The 27,875-nt window shown below is 38.9% G+C and overlaps 2 protein-coding genes across 3 annotated transcripts in view; one reads left to right on the top strand and one right to left on the bottom strand.

Annotated features, from left to right (window-relative positions):
• Nucleotides 1–27,875, top strand: part of DYNC2LI1 (dynein cytoplasmic 2 light intermediate chain 1) — a 57,513-nt gene that overhangs the window by 21,714 nt on the left and 7,924 nt on the right. For both annotated transcript variants that reach the window (XM_064509586.1, XM_064509587.1), the window contains exons 13-16: nt 22,365–22,521; nt 24,518–24,756; nt 25,170–25,302; nt 27,020–27,289. In XM_064509586.1, coding sequence (XP_064365656.1) covers nt 22,365–22,521; nt 24,518–24,756; nt 25,170–25,302; nt 27,020–27,289 — 799 coding nt within the window. The remainder of the gene's footprint in view (nt 1–22,364; nt 22,522–24,517; nt 24,757–25,169; nt 25,303–27,019; nt 27,290–27,875) is intronic.
• Nucleotides 1,052–19,615, bottom strand: ABCG5 (ATP binding cassette subfamily G member 5). The gene is made up of 13 exons (XM_026123280.2): nt 19,485–19,615; nt 18,810–18,931; nt 18,236–18,372; nt 17,900–17,998; nt 16,773–16,905; nt 15,498–15,637; nt 14,198–14,327; nt 10,441–10,654; nt 9,991–10,196; nt 8,930–9,068; nt 7,096–7,281; nt 5,264–5,376; nt 1,052–3,996 (listed from the first exon to the last, which is right to left on the bottom strand). The coding sequence occupies exons 1-13, from the start codon at nt 19,583–19,585 to the stop codon at nt 3,800–3,802; spliced, it is 1,917 nt and encodes a 638-aa protein (XP_025979065.2). The 5' UTR covers nt 19,586–19,615; the 3' UTR covers nt 1,052–3,799.

Raw genomic sequence — 27,875 nt, 5'->3', positions numbered from 1 at the left:
ATTACTTCCCGCTGATTCCTGAAAGACAAAATATTTAAAAGGTTTTTTAAACCTACCACATCCAGCAGAAAATCGTACTACATACAGGATCCTGCCAGTGTAGGCTTAACTAGGTGAAAAAATAAAACAAAGCTTCTCTGGAAGTTGTCATATTCCCAGAGAATGCATACAGGCTAGAAACTGTGAAACAATAGGATCAGCACGGCGATTAACAATTTGTCAGTTAATATCCTATTCTCCTCAAAGTATGTTAAAATATATATCCAGGACAGATTCCAGAATTCCTAAATATTCATTTTATTTATTTTTATAAATTTTGCTTTTTTGTCAAATGGTGTGTTTATGTACATACGTATATATATATTAAAAAACAGATATCTATTATTATTTTACACACACACATTTATATAATCATAGAGAGAGAGAATTCCATATATTATTTCCATACAATTTGTAGGAGATGCTTTCTTTGTTCCTGCTCTTTATTTTCTTCTTCCTGCCCCTGTGCTCTGGATTGATGGATTTTATGTTATTTTTGTCACTTCCGGTATTTGTATACTTAAAGTGAAACCTCCAATATTTTATTTAGTCCATTTTATTAAAATCAAAATAATCATATAAAACACATTCCTAGTTTCCAGTGGCTGTGCTATATTTATACTATTCCTCCTATACCTCTTTATCATTTTTTTTCTCTGACTTTTCTTCATCATCCCAAGCTACTTCAATAGCTATGCAACTCCAATTACACAGATAGATACAAAATTATGATTCCTGAAGGCTAGCTTTGCCTTTTGTTTTGGCAGAGAATTTTAATATATATTTTGTCTTTCTGTTTTGCTTTAGAATGAATTTCCAAAAGGGTGAATATTCTCTGCTTTTTAAAGTTTTTCTTCTTAAAGCACATTAGGGAGAGGAATTCTTATTAAAAAAAATTTAAATATATTAAAAACTTTATTTTTTTAATTATACATAACACAGAAATAAGTATTACTTTCTTGGAAAAAAAAAAGCCAAGAAGATCCTTGACAATAGAGAATCTAATACTACAGGGATTTGGTAAATCACAGTAGTGCTGCATCAAAAGTATCTGTGGAACTAATTGAACTTGATGGGAATTTCTAGTATAATTCATTTTCTCTGTGTTGTACTTAACAGACAGCTAATATGTTCACCTGATACAAGTAAGATATGATGACTCTTTGTACATTGTAAACAGTCTTTCGTTAGGTCTAACAGTTACCTCATTATAGTATCACCTTCCTGTAAATATTGTGGAAGTCTTGTATTTTTTTATGAATGTAAAGCAATCATAATGATTTTTAAATCACTTATGCTGAAAAAAAATCTTCAGAAATAATTCCTGACTCTATAAACCACTGCATAAAATTCAGCTGAATTGACGAAACTGTTTGCTAATGTTGCTGTCGCATTTCATTAGGCTTCAAAATTTCCAGTAAAATTTTTGACTGACACAAGGTCATTTGTCCACCTTGCTGGTATTCAGCTGGTGTCAAGTGTACTATGGTACAGATTGCCTTGTCTTTCCTACTTAATTCACTTTATTTATACCTCCACAGTTCAAGCTTCTATTTACTTTTAATAATCGGTACATGTAGTTTTAAGGATGCCATAATACTGTCTAGAAGATGCATTATTATAATTACCACATTTTTTGCAGTTTCTTTTCACATGCAGGTGCAAACTTTTGAATCTACTAAATGGTAGCATCTTAGAGGATTTTTTTTTTTTTTAACTACTAATTGAAAAACAAAAAATTAAAGCACGGCATCACTTCTACTCACAAGTAACACATTTTCTGAAGAATCTAAAGCAGCAATGAATAATATTTCCACAAATACTCAATACCATAGGATGAACAGATATGGGCTGTTGATTTCCTAAACACTCACTGCATTCCTCTTACTTGCATTTCTGCTTCATGCTTTCTGGACAAATTGTGAAAGCTAAGAAGGACAAAATGCAGCTTTACCTTTTTTGGCCATAGATGTGCCACTAAGAGAAGGCATGCAATATGTATGAAATGCATATTGCTGGTACATCCAGCCTTAGTTCTGTAGGGTTTTCTAAGGTCCACAGGTAGCTCTCCAAGTTACCACCACCAGTGATGTGTAAGCTTTTATGGAAGTTCATTTCGGTCCTGTGCTAAAATAAAGTAGGCCTTGTTCTTACAGTTTCTTTTCATATGCCTAGGGAATTACTAATATGCTTTGCTTTTGAAAGGCCATAACTTTGGCACTTGGGGTATGGAACAGTGTTAATTGTAGAGTAATTCTGGTTTCTTTTTTTAAAACATATGCAATAATACATTTCTGTATCTTCACAGTGCTCCTATTTTCTCAAAAGTAAATATCTAAGAAAAAAAAAAAACACCCAAACTCTCTTCTATCCTTGAAAGCAAGTTTCTAGGCTAAAAAGGTGTATTTTTCTATCTGAGAGCAAATGTGGCAAAATATAGCACTTTTATTTTTAGAAAATTATACTAAAAATCATATGGTACACTTTTCCTACAGTGAAAAGCTTTTGCTTATGGTTTAAATATTTAGGTGGCTATTGTAGGTTTCTTAGCACTTTCAGTCATGAGGATATTAGATTAATATGTGCATATGTTTCTGTTTTAGGAACTTGACCAATATAAGAGAAATGCCTCTAAAACCTGGAAAGAAATGGATTTTGTTCTTGACTGATGAACTGCTATGGCTGTCTTCAGTTTAGCATGTACAAAATCATTTTTTAAACATTACATAACCAGTTTAATTTGATGCAGTTAAAAATGTACAATATCAAACTACAAAATTAACAAAGTTCTCTTTAATAACCTCTCTTTAATAAATAACTTGTTCACTGAACATGAAAATGAAGTTACGAAAGCTATGAATTCAGTGTCTGCTATACTTTCATTTTTGAAAGTCACTTACGTTTATTAATTTGGAGGGATAAATGGGACTCTTGCATGGTACTGAGCCCACAAGAATAATTTACACAGATGTAAATGATGTCACTTCCAAGTAATGGCAAACAACCTACACATATTCTTCTCTAGTTAAATTTTTAGTAATAAACCAAAAATTTAGTAATTCACAGACTGATTGTAAAACAAGATTTAGAACTTGATAATCGAAAGAAAAAAACAGATATAAATAACTACCTTCTCTCACTTATCATTTATGAGACAACAGAATGTTGGGTACTTTTATGTTGCTTGAAGATCCTGTACTCATTGCTGCCATGATTGTATAGTATGCGTAAGATTCACGTGGAGTGCTTTCTCAATTCTGTCTTTATTTACATGTATTTGGTTTATTCCCTTTCTACAAATCCCTCCAAACAGTCTCAAAACAGAGCATAATACTTAAAATGCAATTCTAGAAATAGGATGTACTAGCAATTATACTGCTCTGCTTACTGGTTCTCATTATAAAAGAAATATTGAGGAAAAAAATTAGAACACCATTGTTTGTTACATTGCTAAAAATTGGCACGATCAGTAGACTAAATTACATTCAGAAAGTCAATTAGACCGTGTAATGCTTCTGATATGCCTGATGGGGTGTGAGGGGGAATCCCAATAGCAGAAAGCTATTCACGTTCTTAAGAGAAGATGTTTTTCAAGATAGAAAACATACATTCAGTTAGAAACAAACATTAAAAGATAAACATGTTTCTATATTTTATGTAGAATCACTTAAAGTCCATCTAAAATCTAACAAATTAATCCTTCAGCTACAATAAAACTAAAAATGTAATGTTATATTTTAAGTTTAGAACTGCTATTTTGTTATTGTCTGCTAATAATTATATCTCTTATTTTAAAGCTCACAATTGCTATAATGACAAGTCCTGGTAGAAAAGCATAGAGCATTAAGAAATCCGTTGTGAAGCGGGATGTTGCACCAGGAAAGGTTTTTTCTATGAACTGAACACCACGAGAGAAAACACATGCTGAACTAACTGCAGTGGAATTGTTGGGTCCACCTGCCAAAAGAAAAAAAAGAAAGTTAATTCCTTTAGGTAAATCAGTAAAATTAAAACTCAGGCTTCAGTATCTAGCTCATACATTTAATCTATCTCGCTTAAACATTTGTTCAAATGATGAACTATACCTATAGTTCATATTCCCACTCTTTTGGAATAGGAACAGATATTCTACATGTTTCTGTAGTTAATCTTTGCCATATTTTTTGAAGGGAAGAATGAAGGGTCACTAGGAGCTTTCTGTTTCATTCATGCCAAACAAAAGAAGATCCAGGGTTTATCAGACACACTGTATAGAGTAGGTCTCAGGAAGCAATTTGCCTGGTAGGATAGACATATCATTCATATTTGCTTCCAGAATTTAAGAAAAGAAGTCTGTCTGAAGGGCACATTAAAAAACAGCTGTGTATAATTATTACCAAAGTCATGGATTTACTTTCTAGCAGTTATTCTTACAGTCATATTCTAACAGTTACTAGTTGTTCTTGTAATAAGGAAGGGCTAGAGAGGTTGATGAAAAATAATGGATAAAGACTATATAACCTTGGAGAGGATCAAAGCCTTAGAGCAGGTCCAAAGCTGTAAGTTTTACCTCCACTGATGGTTGCTGATTACCAGCCTTTCCACCCTGATTCTGATGTTTTGCCAGTCGTCTTGCTCGCAATCAGCAAAGCACAGCCTGACAGATCCAAGCTGCGCAACACTAAGAATAGGATAGGAACTATCTAGAAATTTGACAGAACTCAGTGATATTGACATTTTGGACTTAGCTCCTTAACCTGTCACTTGTGCCCATAACAGCTTTAGATCAATAAAGCTGCCTTTACTCCCTTCTCCATGGTAACATATCTGAACATTTGCCTCACTGGTATCAGAAAAAATGTCCGGTCAGATGTTTTCTGTCAGTTCTCCCTGCACTGATGGTTTCTCTTCTATTTGATCCAGTGTAATGCAGCTCTGATTGAACATGTGGCAGGCTGCAAAATTCACCTTCTAAAATGCTTACGGTAGTGGGAAAAAGGTGAGGAAGAGACAGACACAAAACTGAAAGATGAGGAACAGAGTAAGCAGGAAGAGTTGAACTTTTGTCTAGTTTGCTGATACGGAGTTACAGTAAGTAAGTCTTTATAACTAGGTAAGTTTAATAACTGATAAGTTATCTTTAACTTATAAGGAATACTTTAATTCCATGCAGAAGGAGAATAAACATTAGCATCTCATTAAAGTTACTTACAAAGGGCTTAGAAGTTTTTTCTTAAACACTTACCACATGTGAAGTTTAAGCCATAAAATTCATTGACTACAAGAACTTCACTGCTGTATTTTTGGAAAGTAAGATAACTTAGCATTTTAAAAGGTGTTGGCATTTCTTCTATGGTCCTTAAATAAACAGAGAAGAAATTAAATTGGCTCTTGCTTGCTACATTACAAGAGACACTTCTACTCCAGATTAAAACAACCTCACATCTTTGGTCATAGCTTGTTACAGAAAGAGTTCTTGATTGTACAGGTAGGGTTTTCAAAGTGCATTCTAGTGCTAAATGAGGGGACAGCCATGAAGGTCGTTTCCAACTTCGGTAAAGTGTCATAATGTTCAGTCCTGAATTGCTTAAGAACAGTCACAAATAATTCTATGCAGTTTTTTTGAAAGTCACATTGCAGTAATAAACTAAAAATGACAAAGAAAACCCAATATAAACATTAATAGTAAAAATTTGTTGTTTGCAAAGTAAGAAACCACAACCCCTTCACTTCATGTTCAAAATCAAAAAAGATGGAATATTAACTCACTGGAACAATAATAATGATACAAATAAAGCAAAGAATTAAGAATAAAACTAGAATGTGAAAAGTTTGAAATAACACTGTTCAACAAGACCGGACAATTTCTGCACCTCAAAAGAACTGCAAACATTGCTTATAATTAAACATAGAAATGCAGCAGAAATACCCAGTAACCCAAGTCTCAATGCCATTTTTAATATCCTTCATTGCCTGTGAAGATTAATCATTGAAGAGCTTCACAATATTAATTAGCAATATCTCTACTGTAATATAAGGTGAAAAAACACTCTAATACTTTTAAAGTTATTAAGGCATTAGACCACGATAGAAAGAATAACTGTTTTCTCAGTATAAGCATACTTCTTCCTGAAATTTAGCAGGGGCCAAATTAATTGGATATTAACCTAGTTTCACTTTGATAAGCGAGTATTAGCTGAGGTCTACTTAGTAGAGACAAAGGATCATCAGCTTTGTGAAGACCCATGCTTTTCTTGAGGACAACTTGACATCAGCTATCGGTAGGCTTATTTCATTTTCATGGGAAAAGTCTCATTTGAGCATATCACATTTACTGGAAATCTGAAGAAAACAAATTAGTTTTCTTGACAATAATACATTTATTCTGGTATGTATCTCAAAGAGCACGGAGTAGTTTCAGTACTGACAAATGTAAGGGGAGTACTGTTCCAAGTTCATGCACATTATTGATTAACAATGAAAAAAACTTGCACATTAATACAGCAAATGAATTATAATTTTCTTGGACATTTAACTAACTAGTTTATTATTTATTATTACTACATAGTTCAGTCTGCACAGATAGAAAAAGTGTCTGAAAAGTTTGATGAATAAACTGGAGAGTAACAGCTGAAAATAACTTTTTTCAATCAAAAATTTGCAGTGTTTAATAACTGCTAAGGTCCAGTGGTTACTAAAAGTTGTAGGATTTTTTTTTTAGAATCCTTTAATGAGGACAGCATTTCATGTGATCACGTTGGCATGAATACAATAACTCAGCTGAGCTAACAGATTTGAATTGTTCAGTTTTATCTTTAATTGCAAAAAGAGGCAGTGAAGCATTTTTTAAATGTCAGTATCTTTAGTGATATCTAAAGTTATTAAATGCCCTTTTTGTGTATTTTGTACAATGTCTAGCATGATCAGATAGTCACATCTCTGAAAATAAGAGCTGCACTTTCATCCCTTTGCTTCCTGTGCATAATTGCTCTGCAGCTTTAGCAACTATTCATGAAACAATTCTAGATGTATATTATTTTAACATTAAAACCATAATGAAATAAACCTTTTTCCTACCTTAGAAGTCCAGTTCCCACTACCACACCTGCTGAATTAAGCAGCACCGCTCCACTTTGGACTATATTTGGATTTTGAACCACACCAAGTAAAACAAGTGTTAGTAGCTCACCAACTATATGAGATGCTAAGACAACAGCAAAGAAACATCCAAATCTGGAAGCATCAGGATACAACCCTACTGTCCTGTGCAAAGATGAGCAAAAAAATATTTTAAAAGTGCTTTGGTACTAGACTTGGAATCTAGCCTTTATTTATTTTTATTTGTTTCTATTTTTATTTATTTTTGTAATCACAGCTTAGTAAGTGATCAGTTTGTAAGCTGTTTGGACCTTTAACATAAAGGACATCTGTTCACCTCATGATATAAGTGCAGACATATAATGTTTTCTCCATCTAAATGAGAGAGTTATGTGAAGGTGTAATTGTAGAAGAAGTCTGCATTATTTCAAGATATCCACCATGACTTTTACAATCCTTTAAACTAATGCCTTCCTTCTTTTAGAGTCTATGCAGTGGGAGTTATTTATACAGTAGTTACATATTTAAAGAGCATCTTTATGCAGATAATTAACAGATAGAGTTTTGCATATCTGATACTGTGCATGCAAATTCACGACTCAGAAGGCTGTCTGAGTTAAATTTAAAGGAGGATATATTCATCCTAATTAAATGGAAGGCTAATTCAATTCGTCACCCATGTAATTCATCCAAATGCAATTTCCTCCAAACTCTTGCTCTCTTTACTGAGTAGCACACTCTTCCCAGCTTTTCCTTAGTTTACCTAAAGAAAAAAGTCCGCACAATCTGTACTAAAGGTTTGAAAGTTAAGAAAGGCCAGCGTTTCCTTGGCAAACAATTCAGTCTCATGCAGTATGTAACAGATGACAAAGCCTTTTGTTATAGGGTGATACACTATTCTTTTTCCAAAATACCTCATACAAAAATTACATTATACTAGATACAGACTGGGTGCTCGTCTTAGCTAACAAGCAGCTGTTCAACATTTTGTTTCCTTTTCATTGCTCAATGCAAAGCCTCATGTCTTTTTTTTAATATACCACATTCAAACCACAGTCTTAAAAATAGAAGTGTTGATTTTCTCACAGGCTTTCTTTTAGCATTTTTTGCATGTAATGCAGAAATAGTTTCTATTATAAATAGATGGCAGAACACAGATTCTTAAAGTATTAAACATTCACAGATCTAGCAGGTATTAACGACCTCTAATCACAGTTTGGTGCAGCAGGAACAGCTCTTCAAAGTCCTACCATTAAGGTATCACCTTCTCTGAAAAGCTCTAATACTTTACACAGAGCTACGTAAATAGAGACTAGTAAATCTGGGGTAGGTATAAAAAGGCCTAAAACAGAAGAGGGGGGGAAACCTCAGGAGAGAGAATATTACAACAAATGAATGGCAGGATAATATAAACTGGTAGAGAATTTCCCAGAAGTATACTTAGCTGGGAAATTTTGCATAAACAGGGTACATTAACTTGATTGCCATACAAAAGATACTGCATTTGTTCTGGGCCAGACCTGGCTTGCATCCAGTCGGATCACAGTTCAGGTCTCTCTGACCTGCCTACATAGACAAACCCTGAGAGAAATGATTTGTAATAATAACATGTACAAGAGGCTATCAAAGCCTCTCCAAAAGTTAGTCTATCCATAAAAGTTTAGTCCTGCACAGATACACCCTTCAAAAGTTCACAGAGGAACTGCTAGCCCTAAGGGCACTAAGGAATTACCAGGAGGCCTGTGGCTAGCATGGTAATTCAAGTTGATAACAAGAAGAAAATAACAATCCAATAGATGATACTAGTGCTTACCAGTATATAAAGGTGCTGAAAATTGCTACACTGATGATACTGAAGGGTAGAAAATGTAGTATATAAGCTATAAGCATTTGCCACTTCTGATACAAGCCGTCTTTACTTTCTTGGTCACTGATCGCACGTAAGGGTAGAACTGGATTAAATACATTAAAAAATAAGTTAAATCATCATTGAATAAAGAGACCAAGACTTGTTGCTAGCAAACAGACAGACAAACAAACCAACCAACCTTAAGCACTGAAACAACTTTGAGAATATATCAGAAACATTCCATCTAAACCAGACTGATCACCTTTTCTCACTACAAGTACAAAATATGCATTAAACTGCAGATTGCAAAGGTTTGTATGCTTAAGGAGAGAGGCCTAACTATGTGACATGCAGGACAGACTTTACTTTTAGTGGATACAAATTAATCACATGAAAAAACTTCCTTTGCTGGATAATTTTTTGAGGTGCTCTGATCTCAGGGTGACAACAGCAGTGTATGTTCCTTACATGGGCAGAACAGTTTTTAGGCTGTAAATAAAAACTATTGTTGGTCTTTGTGTGGCTAATTTACAGCAGCTGCAAGAGAAGCACTCTCTAATAAGAATGTAATCACCACATAATACTCTCAAATCTAATTATCCTTAATTGCTGTCAAAGCTGTTTTGTACTTCCACCGTTTCCATGCCTGTGGTTTTGATCTCACTTAAGATGGTAAATTATAGACCTAGACTTTGTTCTGCTTTTATAATGCTAGACGCAAGCAAGTTAAGGGCTCTTACATAGTTCAGAATACAGCCTCAGTACAGAGGCCAGCTGTAAAAAGGGAGAGGCATGGGTTACTAGCATATTGCTTCATTAAGTCCCTCTAATGCACTAATCTTTTCCTGAGGTGCGAAGCTTTCTGTTGCTTCCCCTTTCGATTTCATACCATTGTATCAGCTCTGACATAACCTACAACTGTAAAGAGCCTTTGAAAAACAATCATCTTAAAGAGGAATTTTTACTATTTACAAAATAGTAGCAGCAATACCTGCTGCTGCACATAACACAGAACAGAAACTCACAAAGTGCAACAGCATTGAGCATCCCTGTGTAGGGAGGGGCACTCACGCACTGGTAGATAAGCCCCACACGGTCCTGCACCGCTCCTTTTAGAAGGTCGCTCTTTAGTCTAAGAAGGAAAAATGCTACAAACAAGCCATATAACAGATTCTGGAAGAGACGCATGATGATGCCCATCTTATCTTTGGAGAAGTTTCTTGTTATCCTCCTGATAATGAAACAGTAACAACATATTGGTTAGCTATGATTGATGACATGTTGGTAGGGTATTTAGCTTTGAACAAATCTTCCGCACAAAAGGTCCACAAAGAGGTAATATTACAATAAGATAGACAAAAGTATTAGACCAAAAGAAGAAAAAAGCGTATTTGTATACGTGGGAAAAAAAAACTGAGAGAAATCAGTGGATAAGAAACAAAATGAATTTTTTTAAAGAAAAAAAAAAGTCTTACCGTAAAAGAATCCATAATTTGGAAAATGTACTCGGTGAGTCTTTGCTTTTGAATGGTATTGGTGGCAGCTCTTTCGTACACTTTGTCCTTTCAATGGCTGCCAGTACTTTGCTAAAGATTTCGGAGTTTTTGTAGGCTGACACAATTATCTGAACCCTACTGTAGGTTTCAAGTTCACGCTCCTTGCTTCGAGTGTCCACAGATGTGAGATCCACTGCAAATTTGCAAAGCATTTACTATATACATCACTTTCCCTTCTTTTCTCTCCCAACCCCTGCAATTTACCTTCCTCATCTCCATCCTAAAATCTGCAAAGGAGAAAAGGCCCACTTGAAACTATGCAAAGTTTTTTTTTCTCCTCACTTCCATTAGAAAAAGCCTGTACAGCTACAAGGGAAGTTTTACGTCATCTGTAGGTCCCTGAAGGTGCCAGATCCTGTCCCTGAAATGCAAGGACTGAGCCGCGTACTCTCTGGCCCTTTAGCTTTCTCCATCAGCGGCACAGAGCTGTGCCATCGGCAACACACTGTCTCTGCTGTGGGCGCGACAAAGCACCAGCCGAGGATGAATGCTGACAAGGATGAATAGATGGCTTTCTGATCATATATTTCTCATGTTTTCAGAAAATATTCAGACAGAGCTCCATGACTGTCCCTTTCCTCTGCCTGCTCTTCCATAACCATGGAGCTTCACTGTTAAATTACTCTGAGTTCATGCAGTAAGTCCCTTTTCTCCACTTGAGGCGTTACTGTACAGTTCCACTGGTTTTCATCCATCTCCTTCTCAAACATTCCTCTGTTTTACTGTTCGAGGAGGTGCAGCAGGCCATATCCCCCAAGCAGGCTCAGCCGTAGCTGAGGCAAACATTACTTACTGCAGTGGAACTTACTTAGGAAAGGTGAAGACCTCACAGAGTTAATGCTCCCTTCTAATAAATCCACCTGTATCTATTCCTGACACCAACAATTTTTTATTATTGGGAAATTTGTGCTTGCTATTCATACAAGACATACAGGTCAGACAATAGTGCTGCAGAGCTTTGGAAATTTCCTTTTCCTATAATAGCAATGAATTATCTAGGGCTTCAAAATCAAGATTGTTGTTCTCATGTATATCTGCTCTTACAGATTTTTGTATCATTTTTCTCTATTGGCTAAGATGTCTATATCCATTATTTATTCTTAAGCTCTCGTTCATCCTTAGATTTGAGTTTTTCAGTGTTATGCTCAACTTCAAAATACAAATTGAACAACATTAAAGAATATCCACAGCCCTTGTCCAAGATTCTTAAAGTGTCCTCCAAAACTTCAGTTAAGCTTATGAATAATTCTCTGGTATTCCAAAAGCTGGAATAAGCATAATTGTCTCTAATGGCAAGGCTGTCTAAAACTGGGACTTAACTTCCATTAATATGAACATCCGAAACACAGAAGACCACACTTCTGAAAACTTGGCCAGTGTGACTTGCTTGGAGCAGCATGGCAAATACATGGCAACCAGGCATGTTTTAAATATCTAATGCAGAACGAGTTACTAGACCAAAGTAGCTAATGCCTACCATGCATTTGTTCCTCTTTATGAATACAACACATGACATTTCCACAATACAACCTATGCTGAATACATAGGATCCTACTTTCCTCTGGTGGTGGTGTAAATGGTATCAGAATCTGTCCCTTCATTCACATCATTAAATCACACAAAAAAACATAAACTACCAATTTTCCAAAGACTAAATATTCAGATGATTCTTTGCTCTAAACTGTATTTTTTCCTTTTTCTTGTCACATTCAAAGGTTGACATTTTAAGAATGCACTACTCTCTTTACCATGCCTTTTAAAGAGAGGGTCTAAATCTCAAATCATCTATGCATTTCAAGACTATTCAAATTCATGAAGACAAAATTATCCTCACTGTCACACCAGTATTTTCAGCTTCATCCCATTCTAGCTTCATGTCAACAACCATCCTCTCTTCTCTCTGAATTTAGGATGCCATCAAGACAATAGAAAAACACTGCCTTTTCTGAATGTGCCCTGTTTCTGAATACAGCTTTTTGGATCAGTCAAATTCACTAGTTAATATTCAGCTAATATTGTCAGAAATCAGCCTACATAACAGATTTTAAAAGATGAATATATACACATACATATGCATTTGTATACACACACACACACACACATTCTCCAAGCATTTGTCCGTGTGAACAGAGGCCCTGCAATGAACCCAGGACTCAGTTTCACAATCTCATGCAGAAGCCTTTTAGGTGCTTGTGATGGTGTGCTCCTTCCCCCCCACCACGTGCTCTCTCTCCCTCAACCTGACCTCCTCATAAACAGCACGTAGACCGGGGCTAATTGAGCATGTGCCAACTAAGGCCCGTCTAGCATGCAGATATGACTATGAGTCAATCATCTCCCCCTCCCATAAACAGGGGGCAGCCCAGAGCCCATTGAGCTCTCCTGCACGGCAGCGGGCGGCACTGCAGAAACTCCTCTTGAGCAGGGACGCTTCTCAAGGTTACTCCTTGTGGTCAAGAGATTCCTTACCTGCAACAGATCCTCCTTAAGTGATTAAAAGTGCGCTGAAACTTTGCAGCCTTTGCTAGGTTATATCTTTGATTGATTGTGCATATAATCCCTTCAACATAAACCGTTGGCCAAGTCTCACACACTTTACACATAATTCTTAGATATAAACTGTTGACCAAGTCTGGGACTAGGAGTGGATCCAGCTGCACCCAGACTCCTCTTGGAAGGAGTTTGGAGAGCAAGGGGGTCCTTTCTGAACCTCGTGACTCAACAGGAGGGTCTCCTTCGCACCCACTCCTTTAGGCATGAACCATTGACCAAGTCTGGGACTAGGATTGGATCCAGCTGCACCCAGACTCCTTTCGGAAGGAGTTTGGAGAGCAAAAGGGGTATCCTTTCTGAACCTTGCGACTCAACAGGAGGGTCTCCCTGACACTTTCAGTTGACCCTGTCCTCCACGCAGGAAATAACTGAGTGAACCTTGCTATCAAACCTTGTTAAATCATTGCCTTATTTACGATTGCACTTTGTTAAGTCGCTAGCTGACTGCAATAAAACATAGTGCTGCTTCTCTGCTATGAGTGAAGTGCATTGCTCCGCTTGCCCGTGACAGTCCTGTATTGATAAGACAGGACATGTCATCTTTTGCCAAGGGCTTGCTATCATCTTTTGAAGACATGGTACCTTCTGCTCCAATAGGATACCCAGGTACTAGCAACTCCCCAAAATTTCTGAAATCTCAAACTGTGAATCTCTGGAAATTGATGCCACAGTCATTGAGTGACTTATTCTACATCCTTCCCTCCAGGCCCGTTAACCTAAATGTGCTTGCAAAATTGCTTGGCATCACAAAAGTCCATGAGAGCCAGAGACTTCCCATGTCTTTGGGATCAAACTGATATTACTATGTCCAATGGACAGCCACAGGTAGCTACCATCAGGAATGCAGAGGTTTCATGAAGATTTCCTCTTTATTAGTTTATTCCACCATTTCCTTCTGCTGTGGTTCAGCCCTACTGCAAACTTTTGCTGTTTTAAGCAGTCAGTGGAGGTCACATTGACCCAGCTGTCTCTCACTTCTGAGCTGAGCAGAATTACAGTGTTGGGGAAGAATTCAAATACATTTCTATCTCTGGAAAAACTCTGTCCTGGGAAAAAAGCAAATTGTTTGTTTAAAGGAAATGTATGTTTTTGCCAAAATAATGTAGATGATAGATAAACTTACCATAGATGTCAAAAGGATTTGATTGCTCAGGACAAGAATAGCCACAGTCACTAAAAAATGTAATCATTTCCATAGGGTTCCCACAGAAAACCATTTCTCCAAAGCTCATGATGGCTATTTTGTCAAATAACTGCTGGAACAAAGTAATACATTAGCAATATCTACTGAGAAGAAGTGCATTAATTCTTGAGCATAGCTAGTGTTCTTGGTAATAAAAATGCTTTGACAGGAAAAATAGTTTTGACACATTCAAATTTCCTTAGTATATTTCTGTCAAAGGAAGTTTGTCCTTTCTATCATTCCTCTCAATGGTTATGCAAGATGACACATTTGTAAGCTCTTAAAACTAGTGATTCTCAAAGCTATCAGAGTCAGCAGCATACAGAGGGAAGGGGTAATCCAAGAACAGGAATGGGAGCTGCACACTTCTGACTCCAGTTCTAATGCACATTTACTTAGTAACTGTGCTTCTTTGGCGCTTAATAGCCGCAATCTGCAAAATTCCCAAATTACTGGGAGGATTAGTTATTATCTGTGAAGTGCTTAAGGACTTTAACAATACTGTTGTTTGGGTGTACATTTGCCAGGGCATGGTCCCCACCAGCTACAATTAACACATATTGCCAAGGTGCCGGTACCACTTTCAGTCTAGGAAAGCACCATCGCTCCCCTTTGACTTTGTCACCACTTATATTAGATACAGTCAGGCAGAGAAGAGATGCCTTGCATTCACAGGGTGAGTGGTATAACACTGAGAAGAGCGAAGTGGGAAACAGTAACGGAAAGGATAAATTTTCTCCCAAGTGCAAGCCTGTAACACAGGCCTGCCCCACACATGGCCAGGGTGTACCCGCATTGCCTGACCCAAAGAGGAAACCAGATGGGAAAAGATAGAAAAAACATCTTTCTCCATTCCAAATCATGGAAATCTTTGCCTGTCCCTGGTTGCAAGTGTTACTGAAATATAAGTATGTAAGAATGCATAAATGATAAATAAATAATGATAATTAATGATTTATTTGCCTTGTTCCAGTGTTTTTTTGTTTTGGTAGGCATATAATATACAAAGGTTATGCACACAATCAGTGCCGATTCACTTTGTGTCCCAAAATGCCCTCCTGCTGGCAGAAGGCCAGAGCTGGAAGGTTAAAGACAAGAAGCCTGTATTTAATGTGGGGCAGGGCAGGGAAGCAAGGGAACCCTTGAAGGCCACTGTTCTGGATCTTGCACTTTTATCTCCCAAAAACTCAAGCACTTTAAAGTCTGGCAAAAAAGCAGCTAGTGAGTAGCTATCGTTTACCTTAAAGAGTTCTGAGCGAGGCTGGTGAATTGTAATAATCACAATCCGGTCTCTGTGTGCAAGTTCTGAGAGCAGTGAGACGATCTGGTTTGCAGTCAGGCAGTCCAGCCCCGTAGTTGGTTCATCAAGTAGCATGACCTCTGTGAAAACACAAGAAATATCATTAAAATTCAGCTAAATGGGCAGCAAATGTTACAGCTTCTGCCTTTACAGCTAATTTCACAAATACTATAGAAATTACTTTACATGTGAAATTCCATGTGTAAAGCAGAGTATGTATAATCATCATTGTGGCTTGATCTTTCAGCTTTAATTTGCTTCAGTGGTTCAGTTTCAACTACTAGGAATAAGGACATAAATAAGAACTGCAGGATTAGAGCATAATCATTTGTTTCTAAGTTCAGGAGAAATCTGAAAATAACCAAAATAATTTGATGTATACATGTGCTTCTATGAACAACGGTGATAAAATTCACCACATATATAAATGTGTTACTCCTCTGCAATTGAGGCGAACGCATTAGTTATGCTTGTAGTGAGGGTCTTGGGTGCATGATCTCATTTCAGTTAGATCCGAAATATCCTTCCAACAGGGGCACCTTTAAGAAACTATCTTAAGACTGACAAAGTTTCACGTGTTGTTTTCCATGGCTAATCCTCTCAGTCACTCGGTTACTCTGCTTTTATTTTGAAACAGAGAAATGGAATCCTACCCCATCACTGCCTGCAGCTAAAAAGAGCCGTGGGATGTGTTTTCTTTACTGACTTGCTAGCTAAATCGGCTCTGGTACATGAAGGCTATTGTACTCCTCAGCAGTTACTCTGTGTTGCTTGTGCATTATCCAAGTGAGCAAAGCTCAAGTGACTACTTTTTTGGCTAATGGCTCTCACACATGCATGGCTCAATGGCAGCTACTGTGCTGCAAGACTCAGTGCTTGCACACATACGGTTTTAAGGTGCTCAACAAACCATAAATTAATCTGTCACAACCAACAGTTCATACATGGGAAAGATGTGAAGCAGTTAAGTATGAGTCTAACCACATGTTCGTTCCTAAGATTTTAAAATTATCTACTTTCCAAGACCAACCAATACATTAATGGCGGACCAGCATTACTGCTCATTCTTTTCTGTCATTACAAGACAACTCTGCTTTTGCGAATTCCAGAGTACAAAATGCTTTTGTATTTTAAAGAAGAAGATGGAGGAGCATGGTGGGAGTGCAAAGTGATACTGTTTTGTTTCATTTTGAAAATCTGTGTAGTGGTACTTACTGGGATCTTGTAGTAGTTGGGCTGCAATTGAAACACGACGCCTCTCACCCCCTGAAATTCCTACAAAAGTACGGCTTCCAATTATTTTGTCAGCAATGTGGCTGAGGCTCAACTCTGCCAAAACCGCATCTACCTGAAAAATAATTACAATTTAGAAAGACTAATCACTGTCAAATTCAGATACACATGTGCAAAATTAAAAATTGAAAGGAAAAAAGACAACTTTAAGCTTTCCCAATATGCTGCTTGCATTCATTTTAGTGAAAAGCGTTTACCGTAATCTGGCCTCCATCTGTTGAAATTATATTTTTTAAATTTATTTTTATTTATTCTAAAACAATTAGAATTTTAGCTTCCATTAACAGATCAAGAGTTCAGAGATGCAGTTAGAAGTGAAGGTATAAAGGGTGCTGGTCTGACTTCCAAAATAAGGGAGCAGAAAGGCAGATCAGTTCTGGGAAAATACAAAATGCTGAACAGATGATAGGTGAGGAGGGAAGACAGACAGCAAGAGCCTCCAGCTAGGAATATTGAGTCTTTACTCTCAAATGAGGCCAAAAAAGAGCCTTCTAGTAAATATGAAATGCAATATTTTATAGAGAAAGTAGGTTGTAGGGAGTTTATTAGATCAGTGCTTTATTAGAGCTGTCCTGGTTAGTGAGAGAGATGCAATGGAAAGCCAGAGTGGTGTCAGAAATGTCTTTGCAGTCCATGAAGATTGCCAAGGTACATGGTCTTAAAGACCCTGAAAGCCACATTTCCTGGTGGGTGGAAAAAGGGAGCTGAGCTCAATACCAAGACCAGTATCTGCTGCGGCAGCAGCTGCTGCTGCTTCAAAAGTGGAAGCTTCATTCCTGCATATTCACTATTCCCCCAGGCGACAGCACAAGCCCCATACAGAGGAGGGGAACGTCAGGGAGCCCATGTCCTACTTGCAGCTCAGCTGAAGAATCTCTGTGTGATCCTGAACAAGTCATTTTGCTTCACATGCCACTTTCCGCAGTTGCAGAATAAAGAGTATGAAACCTCATAAATGTAAAACATTGCTATGGGTTGAAAGTGCCGCTAGTGAGAGCATTGCCTGACGTCCCATCTGCATTTCTGGTAGAAGATAATTAAACACAGACCTTCTTTTTGATGAAGTTGCTGGAGCATTTCTGACGGGCCAGCAAAGCAGTGTAGGTCAGAGATTCTTGTACAGTGAGGAAGTTTAGCAAAGTGTCATTCTAAAAAAAGGTAAAGAGGAAGTAACAGCTAGTCCTATAATAATTAAGATCTTGCTTCTGCTAACACACCCTTCGCACATTCATACAATTTTTTAACTTCTCTGTCAAATTAGTACCAAATTTACTAGTGAAATCACAATCAGATTCCATTATTCTATTATACCAGCAACTCTTCCTTACTTTTTTTACAGAAGAGGAAGTACAGTGCATATATAAAAAATAAATTGAGAAATCAACCTGTGGCACATAAGAGAAGCAATCCTTAAACTGTTCCTTCTTCAGCTGACGCCCGTTCACATACACTTCACCAAAGAAGTTGTCTTTATGTTCCAGTCTTCCTGATACTGCATCCAGAAGCGTTGTTTTCCCAGATCCTTTTAACCAAAAGAAATTAATAATGGGATGAGATGAATTTTACAGTCTCAAGGGCCATAGCCTCACTTGGATGGAGACATGAAAATAAAAAAGTATCTTTCATTACTAACATTAAAATAGGTCCTGAAAATGCAGTCTGTTAAAGGGAAGTAAATGGGAAACCTTGAAGGTGAAGGATTTAATTCACTCAAATTTACATTTCATAGTGAAACATTTGGGTTTAGAGGTAACCTTATCTGTTATTGAAGTTATAATTGCTAGTTAGATGACTGAAGAGAGAACTCTGAAAACCAAGTGTCATGTTATTGAAAGCAGGGTTTAAAAACAGCTGTGGCTGCATTATTTGAAATACTGATCTCTGTCAGCTTCATACCATTACGGAAGCCACTGGTATTAATTCTAGTTTTGTTTCTTTTAAAGTACTGGAACAACTTACCAGAATTTCCCAAAATGCCCATAATCTGGCCGCTCTCTATGTGAAATGAAACATCCTTGAGTATTTGCCGGGTCCATTTTTTACGATATAAAGGCACATTCCACCAGGGGTCGATACGTTCCCTTTGAAGACAAATAGCAAGACAGATGAAATATGGAAGATTTAAAAATTACGTGTACGGCAAGAGAATGCTCTGTACTTTTCTGCACGCATTTATGCGGAAAGGCATCTGAAAGGATTATAAACTGCTGAAAGAGCTTCCCCGCCTCCTCCAAAGTTTTCACTATTTTCACTTTGATATTACCTGGAAGGTAAAGCAAACGCTGAATGGATTTTCCTGAAAGACTGCTGGAAGGTTTGCTTCCCTCACACAACCGAAAGAGGAAATTTGAACTAAGCCTTCTTCTGTTGCAGATGTCAACCAGCCGTCAACCCACACAACCATTTTCGTCCTCGCAAGAGTAAGGAAGGGGGCAAGCTTTGCAAAGCTCCTTCAGAGAACCTCCTTCAAATATATTTGAATATATTTTGAAACGCCTCTCGGATGGCAGAGCCGCTCTTCCTCCTCCTCCTCCTCCTCAGCAGCGAGGTGGGCACCCGCAGCCCTCCGCGGTGGCTTTCACACTCCGCGGCCACCCGCCCCGCGCCCGGCGGTGTTTCCCCCTCCCGCCCTACCTGACAGTGTAGCAGAGGCCCTGGACACTGACGCTGTTTCGGGGCTGCGCCTCAGCCTCCGCCTCGCCGCCCTCCGGCGCCCGGCACGGCCGGCTCGACATGTTGGGGGCCTGCTGCCGCCGGTCGGCCGGGCCCTGCGCCCTCAGCATGGCGATGCCCCCGGCCTCCCGCCCGGGGATTGCCTCAGAGGGAGGAGAGCTGCTTTCTTCCCCGTCCAAATAACCGGTAGGCGGACAGCTGGAGCGCTATCTGATGGACCTTTAGCCCTCGGCGTGCCGGGCCCCAAGGAGGAGAGCGTTTCCCTGCCTGCAGGGTCACGCAGGCGGCAGTGGTGCCAGCGAAGCCCGGCCATGTTAGAGGCGCTGGGGCAGGGCTCAGCTGCCTACCGAGGGTGACGTTTCCACCGCGTTTAAAGAGCGGGTAACCAAGCAGCGAGGCGCTCGGCCACCGCCGCGCAAGAAATGGGGGAGCGTGCCGTGCCAGACGGCGCCAGCAGCAGCCCGACAGCACGTGGGGCTGCGGCGGTGAGTGAGGCCGGGCAGCGGGGGGTGGCTGCGCCAGGGAGCCGTGCTCACCCCCGGCCGCAGCAACACGCTGGGTGATTTTGGCCCTGAAACGCTTCCCGGGGGCACAGAAACCATAGGTCTGAGCCTGCGGCATCACAGGCTTCCTGGTGAGCGTTGGCAGCTGCTCAGCTCCTCCAGCTCTGAAATGGGGGAAAGAAAACACCCGCATCGCCCGCAAAAGCACGTGGAGGGCGAAGTCGCGACCAGGCCGGCACGCTCGGATGCCGCGGGGGCTCAGGGGAGAGGATATTCAAATGCCCGGACGAGGCCAAACCAGCCAAGCACCTGTATGGGGCCTGGGCTGCCCTCCCAGCACCTCCCTTCAGGTGGTCACAGCTGTGCCCACCTCTGCCTGCACCCACCGCCCGTGAAACCCGCAGCTTCCCAGTACAGGCTCTGGCAGAGAGGCGACCGTCCGCCTGGAGCAAAACCTGCAGGCATGCACGCAGAATTAAAGCCAAAGTCAGCAAGGTGCCCAAACAAAGCAAGGGCAACCTAATTAAAGCTATATGCACAAAGTTAATCAAGCCATGTCAACTTTTCGTTATTGTTAACTCAGCTCTGAGAGCACCAAGTTCCAGCTGACAAATAAAAACTTTGACGCGGGATCAGGATGCTCTCTGATGTTCGACTCAGGCTAATGTACCTTTTCTCTATTATTTTACAAGATGTTTATTCAGCAGAGATTTTAGTGAAGACCGTGGGTGTTCAGATATATTGGTTAGTTAAATTAATTCCTTATTTTGAATACGATTAACTTTTTGTTAGTGAGCAGTCACCATTTGCAGCTACCATTTACTGTCTGACAGGAGAGACATTAGCAAATTATCTTCTCTGCCTGTACGATGGTGAATTCACTGCTTCGGGTCACTATGGTGCAGTACACGTTAATTCAGCAATGAACATACTTTTAGTGAACCTTCATTTTTGACTGCCATAACTTACGAATTTCAATATGTATCATTTTGATCTTAACATTTCCAGAAGTAGATAATTTTTCTCCAAACCAGAAATAGAATCCCATTTCTTTATAGTAGAATGAAATGGAAATTAACTCCATATGGAAAATAATCCCATTTAAATCAAAATTAACTAGAAAACCATAGCACAGCATGTCTGGCCTTCTCCCGTGCCTCTAGAACAAAGTACATTTCACACTGCTTAAGAAATAGCGCGTTCCAGCCCTTCACAGTTTTGCAGGACAGTAACCTATATCAACAGTACTGTTATACCTCATTAAATGTATTTCCCTTTTCTGCTTCCCTTTCTCTGGTCTCAAACTCTAACAGCAGCTTAGTTATTGTAATTAACCCAATAATTTCTCCAGACAAAGGTCCAAGACAGTATTTTTTGCTCTGAAGAAGATAACAGTCTGTATTTCACATACAGTGGAAAATCAAATGTCCTTGAGGTCAGAGAGCTCAACTACCAGGTAAAATTTCTGCTTTATTTACTTCCCTTTAACATGGAGTGTATCCAGCAATTTCCTGCTTCTGTTTGTAAGCCACTTTAAAAGCAGGACGAAGTTGAAGTTTGCAACATTAGGCTTCTACAAGTATTGCACAGTCAAATATACAGAAGTTTTGTATGTGTAAAGATAGCATACTCATGTTTTTGGCTGCAGTTATTGACTGCAGGCTAAATATATCTGGCAAAGCTGTGGGATAAGAAAGAAAAAGAGATCTGTTCCTAGGCTTTGTTTTCTCTCAATACTGAGCTAAATTATGCCCCTGGGGGAGAGGGGCTTTGCTGCCAGCTGGGGATAGCAGAAGCCCTCGGTGGCAAGATGAGCCTGCGGGAGGAGACAGAGGGAGGGTGGCAAACATAATGAGGAATCTCAGGGAGCCAGTGACATTTTTCTTCTCTTTTGTGCCACCAAAGCATCTGAAGTAGATTTCACAAATACTGCCTATTGCTTTACCAACAAAAAATGCAATCTGGAAATATATGAAACTGTGCACACATTTGGGCTAATGAAACAGGTAGTATTTGCCTTTAAGAGAGAAAAATAACTATATTTCAATTTTCAGTTCCAAGTGATTTCAAAAATGTCCAGATCAACAGCATGCAATACTAATAAGTTACCTAAGTAATGCAGAGGATAGAGATAGCTTCAGTGATTAACAGGAATAAGAAACAAAGCATGGAAACCATATTTGGCTGTAAAAAACCTTCCATGTATTACTCAAAAATTCACAATATTATTTCCATGTATTGTCTCCTTTGTAACATCTTAACTTTGGAAGTATTTATTGCTAAATAGTTCATTGTTCTAACTGAAGGGGCTTGTTTCTTTGTTTGTTTTTAATCTCAGGTTAATGTGGCAGCTCAGATTCCCTGGTATGAGAACGTAGCACAGATGAAAATGCCGTGGACCTGGAACTCAGGTCCCGATTCTCATGTGTTAGTAATCCAGAATCTGAATTTAAAAGTTCAAAGCGGTCAGATGCTAGCTATTATAGGAAGCACTGGTAAGAACCACCAATTTTCTTCATCTGACCAACTCTCCGATAAAACATGCACACCTAGTAACAATACTCTTCAGTCTTCTGAATGGCAAAATCTAGCTGAGAACTACTGGAAATGCATCACTTATATGCTTTAAAATGTAAAGTGTGAGGATACAAGGAATCATAATGGAATGAAATCTGATTTTCCTTAGGAAAGCAATTTTTGTTATGACTTGTACATTTGCTAGCTGTTTGTTTCTTGAGGCATAGTTGGGTAGTATTAGAGCCGTGGCCTGCAGTACTGGCTCAGGTGGACCTGAAGCAATTTTTGGCTGAGCTTCAGAACAGGCTAACTGCAGACCAAACCCCACTACCAGACCCAGCCAGACCCTGAAAGAAAGATTAGTGGCAACCTGCATACCCACAAGCAGGTATTTCCTTCAGATGCAAACATACCTAACAGGGTAAAATACCACATTCAGATTAATTTAACAGAAACATAAGGTAAAAAAAAAAAAAAAAAAAAAAACATGATTCCTCTTTTCTCTTGCTTACAGTGACTTTAAGGGTGCCTCTGCTTTCCTGCATCATTTTTCTTTCATTTTCTGATAAGACTGGTTTAATCTTCTCCAGGGTGAGGCTGACTAATGGAGAGATGGCCTTTACCCTATGTAGTTAGTTCAGAATAAGCTCATCTAGGGGGATAAGAAGTAGGCATGTGACCAGTTAAACTGAACTTAAAAGTGTCCATTGTTTGGAGGTAAAACTATCCCACGCTATGTCTCCCCTACATGCTTACATCAGATTAGCTGTAATCCAGTGAAGGCATTCTCACTCAGAGAAAGGTGAGACATAATCACTGCAGAAGTTTTAACTATTATTTCTATGAAAAAAAATTCCCATTAGCATGGAGAATTTTTCTTAGCACATGTCCTCAATGAAATTGAAGTTGTACTTTAGAGATTCCCACAAGTAACAGGAAAAGGTTGTGATGGAATAACATGTTGAGTTGTAGACACAGTACTTTTGTAAGGTAACGTACACTGAGCACAAACCCCTTTCAACAAACTAGTCAAACTATTTTTAAAAGCTGTTTATCATCTATTTCATCAAATGCCTTAGTAAAATGGATTAAACTGCTGATGGGTTTCACATTGTCAATGGCAATCAATATGTCATTCTTAAACAGAGCAATACATGGTTTACAGATGGATGGGTTTCTTTTTTTTTAAATGTATATATTAAGAAACAAATGTGGAGTTAATCTTTCAACAGACAGACTGGAAATAAATGACATCTAATCATAATAAGAGAACTCTGTGTGTTTACATACAATATCATACAGCATAAGGGAAAAAGTCTTTTGTTATTTAATTCCAAATCAGGCTTTGTTTTCATTGTTTTTCTTTCATTCCTCCACGTACGAGCCAGCTTTTCTTAATTATTTAAATGACTTTTATCTTATTTAAAGCATAATGATTTTTTATTTAAATCATGATTATTAAGATTCTTATTTTTTGTATAATCGTAGCTCTTCAGCACCTTAGTCATTCAACTGTTCTAGCTGCCATTTCTGAATTCACAATTCCCTCCACAAAGCAAGCTCACACCGAGCATTCAGGTGCCAGCCCTGCAGTCAGCACCGCTAGTGCGGGACACCACCTTTTACCAGTGTTTCAAAAGTGGGAGAAGAAAGGTAACTAGAAGAGATAGAGATCACTTTTTCAGATCATATAGCTACCATCGAAGGCAAGCTACCGATTCTCCTGAGAAATGAGAAAGGTTAAAGCTGTGTGCTCCATTCTGGAAGAGAGAGATTTCCTGAACATGAGCGTACAGTTGAGTGTCAGCATTTTCCCTTAGGCCAGTCTGTCTCTGGGGCTTCAGAACAGCTTCAGAAAGGGTTGGGAAACAGACATTAAGGAATCAAAACTTCTAACATCTATTCCTGTGACTAAATCACTTCTTAAATTAGTCCCCTAGAAATTAATTTATTTTTCAATTTTGATTTTTCTAGCTGGTGGAAAGACGTCATTGCTTGATGTGATAACCTGTCGGGATCACGGAGGCAAAATCAAGTCAGGTCACATCCTGATCAATGACAAAACCAGCACTCCCCAGCTTGTTAAGAAATGCATCGCACACGTGCGGCAGGATGACCGACTGCTCCCCCACCTGACTGTCAAAGAAACGCTATTGTTCGTTGCCAAACTGCGCCTTCCGAAGTTTTTTTCAGATTCACAAAGGAAAAAAAGGGTAATTAAGCTGTTGGAAAAAAATAAAGTTGTCAAAAATGTGTCTGACAGGAATTATCCAAGAGATCCTATGTGTTTGGAGTCAGAACAGCTAATCTGGCATTTTTTTATGTAGATTATGAATTATAAACCTTTTTCTTCTTTTAAGATAGAAACCTGCAATTGTTCCAAAGCTCATAAAAAAAAGACAATCTAGAGAAAGCCTTAGAGAGGCTCAAAGAAGAACTAAATTGCTGGGGGGTTTTCAACATTATCTCTAAAATCAAGATTTGTTTTCAAGGGGCTCTTGATCAGATAGCACTGTCATATCCAGCTGAATTTTAACCATATTTACTATATTTTCAGCTTTATCAATGCACAAGTATCCAAACAGCAAAATCCTGCTTTATCACTCTTACCGTTTGATTCTCCCAGGTAGAAGACGTTATAGCCGAACTTCGGCTGCGTCAGTGTGCAGACACACGGGTCGGGAATGAGTACCTCCGTGGCATTTCAGGAGGAGAGAGGCGGCGAGTGAGCATTGGCGTGCAGCTGCTCTGGAACCCAGGTAAGCACAACTCCCAGCGCCCTCTTTGCACCCCGCGGCTGCCTCCGTGGCTGCAGGCGTCAGGGACACGGGGCTGTGAGAGGATGAAGTCAGGCACAGTGACAGGGTGCTGGTCCATTAGTTTAAACCGAAATCGATGCTGATGACATGTAATGCTACAACCGTGACAGTAAGAATACTGTGAACCAAGCAGTTCAGAAGCTGGCGTACGCTCGACTTTGCCATGGGAGCTGCAGCATCTGATCTGGGCAGGCTGCCTCCGGGAGCCATTCCCCACTCCCACCCGAAACAGCTGCCACACAAACCACTGAAACGTGTCTGGAGCCCCCCTCGCAGAGGGGATATAGTTTGTGCATCTCAGTATGAGGCTTGGTTTTTACTTCACCATATGCCACAATTTACTTTGCAAGGTTTTTGGCCTAGTAAGATCTCTGGATTGTTTTCCTTTCTCCCCCATACTATCTATTCACATGTGAAATGTTAGCAGGGAAGGTCATTGCCTTGCCTACATGGTCATTTGTTGCTATCTTATGCAAATCACTGCTGTAACGGGCGTCTTCAGCAGAAGCAAAATGCAAGGCTGAACCTGGCAGCTACTTTTGCAGAACCAAGTGCCCTATTTGTTCTTACGTACATTAGCAGCTCTAGTAATCTCAGCTGAGCCACTTGTTGAGGGAGATTTTCTAGCTGTTCTCCCTCTGCTGGGAGGAGGATCTAAGAAGTCTTTGCTTATACAAAGTTATATTTTTGTTATTTAGGGCAAGCAGAAGTCTTTTTTTGTGATAAGTGATGCTCAGGGATAGATGTGCTGCCACTGAAGTCAAAAAAAATCATTAGTTCTAGGAAAAATAAGTAGAGCTTTCTTTGCATTTCAAACTTCGTATCTCTCAGCACAGAAACCATGTCTGTGTACACACGTTGCAAGGCATTAAATCACTTTCAAGTTTTTAAACACCCAACTACAAAACAAAAAACATCCAAACACAAACACATATCTCTTCATATACATGTTTGAATAGGTGTGAAATAAAGCACAGTTTGGGAGGAGGAGCTATCTAAATTAATGCCATGTGAATATTTACACAAGTAATACAAGAGGTCTAAATATAGTGTATAGTTTAACATATCTGAGTAGGCAGTATACTAAACTAATACTACTGTATATTAATGTACCAGATATTTGTACAGGCAAAGTGCAAAATCACAGAATCACAGAATGGTTGAGGTTGGAAGGGACCTTAGATCATCTAGTCCAACCCTCCTGCTTAAGCAGGGTCGCCTAGAGCAGGTTGCCTAAGATGGTGTCCAGACGGCTTTTGGATATCTCCAAAGATGGAGACTCTACAACCTCTCTAGGCAGCCTGCTCCAGTGCTCAGTAATGCTCAAAGAAAAACCATAAAGAAGGACACAAATTTAATAAGGAACTTGAATCTACTTCCCAGTGAAAATCAGAAACAGTATTTTGTTTCCAGAGGGAGCGAGACAAGATTTAAAATAATTATTCTCTATCATTATGTTCAATAAGATAAGAAAGAAATATGGCCAACAAGAAATATTGTTAAATATTATCTGATGCTAGTATGAAATATGGTTTTAACTTTTTTTATTTTAATGAATATATGAGGGAGATTTCATGCACTAGCACCATTTCACTTGGAACATATTTTCCAGATTGAACATACTGCTTTACACAGTTAAGCTTATTGTCTTTGGCAGGAATACTGATACTTGATGAACCCACATCTGGACTGGACAGTTTTACTGCGCATAACCTTGTGATAACATTATCCAGGCTGGCCAGAGGAAACAGATTAGTTCTTCTTTCAGTTCATCAACCCCGGTCAGATATCTTTCAACTTTTTGATTTAGTTCTTCTGCTGACTTCTGGAGTCACTGTCTATTCTGGAACAGCTAGAGACATGGTCCAGTATTTCACAGAAATAGGCTATCCCTGCCCAAAGTACAGCAATCCTGCAGATTTCTATGGTTAGTATCAAACATTGCCATAAAAAAATATTACTGGAAATCATTTGCTTTCATAAGTGTATCAACTAACACATTACATTTTTATTGACCATAACTATCTTAAAATGCCTTGTGGCTTGAATGACTTGAATCAATACTACAGCAAGTTCAGTTTTTAATAAGACCCTTGCTTATATGTCGGTACAGGAAATGTAACAAAACCAAGAGATCTGAACAAAATCAATTTTTAATAATTCTCCTTCCATCCCTGCGAGGTGTAATAACTCTCCCACATGCTTAGTAGCCTTACTGACACATTTTATCTGGTTGAAATTTTTACCCTCGCTGAAAAAGGAATGGATGAGCTGACGAATTGCTTTCTGAGAACAGTTATTCTCTGACTTCTTATTCAAGAAGTGTGGGAAGCTAGCCTCCCAAGGTGAGGAATAACACATACCTGGGAAAGAAAAATGCTGCCCACCCGAGCATATTGGAAAGGAGAAAAAAATAAACCCAGAAGAGCCATTGTTTTATTCCTCTTCTCAAAGAAATGTAATTACATGGTTCCAAATCCATTCATTCTCTAACTGCTTTTTGCAACATCTGA

The sequence above is a fragment of the Dromaius novaehollandiae genome, chromosome 3 (assembly GCF_036370855.1).
Source record: "Dromaius novaehollandiae isolate bDroNov1 chromosome 3, bDroNov1.hap1, whole genome shotgun sequence".
Classification (NCBI taxonomy): Eukaryota; Metazoa; Chordata; class Aves; order Casuariiformes; family Dromaiidae; genus Dromaius; species Dromaius novaehollandiae.
This window is presented reverse-complemented; position numbering and strand designations above follow the sequence as displayed.

What these genes read in the sequence shown, in the direction of transcription:
- ABCG5 (XM_026123280.2), bottom strand. Translation starts at nt 19,585, where the DNA reads ATGTCGAGCCGGCCGTGCCGGGCGCCGGAGGGCGGCGAGGCGGAGGCT. An exon ending in GGCCTCTGCTACACTGTCAG is followed by an intron (nt 18,932 to 19,484) that starts GTAGGGCGGGAG and finishes TTGTCTTCAAAG; the next exon opens with GGAACGTATCGACCCCTGGT. An exon ending in TTCAGCACCTTTATATACTG is followed by an intron (nt 7,282 to 8,929) that starts GTAAGCACTAGT and finishes ATCTTTGCACAG; the next exon opens with GACAGTAGGGTTGTATCCTG.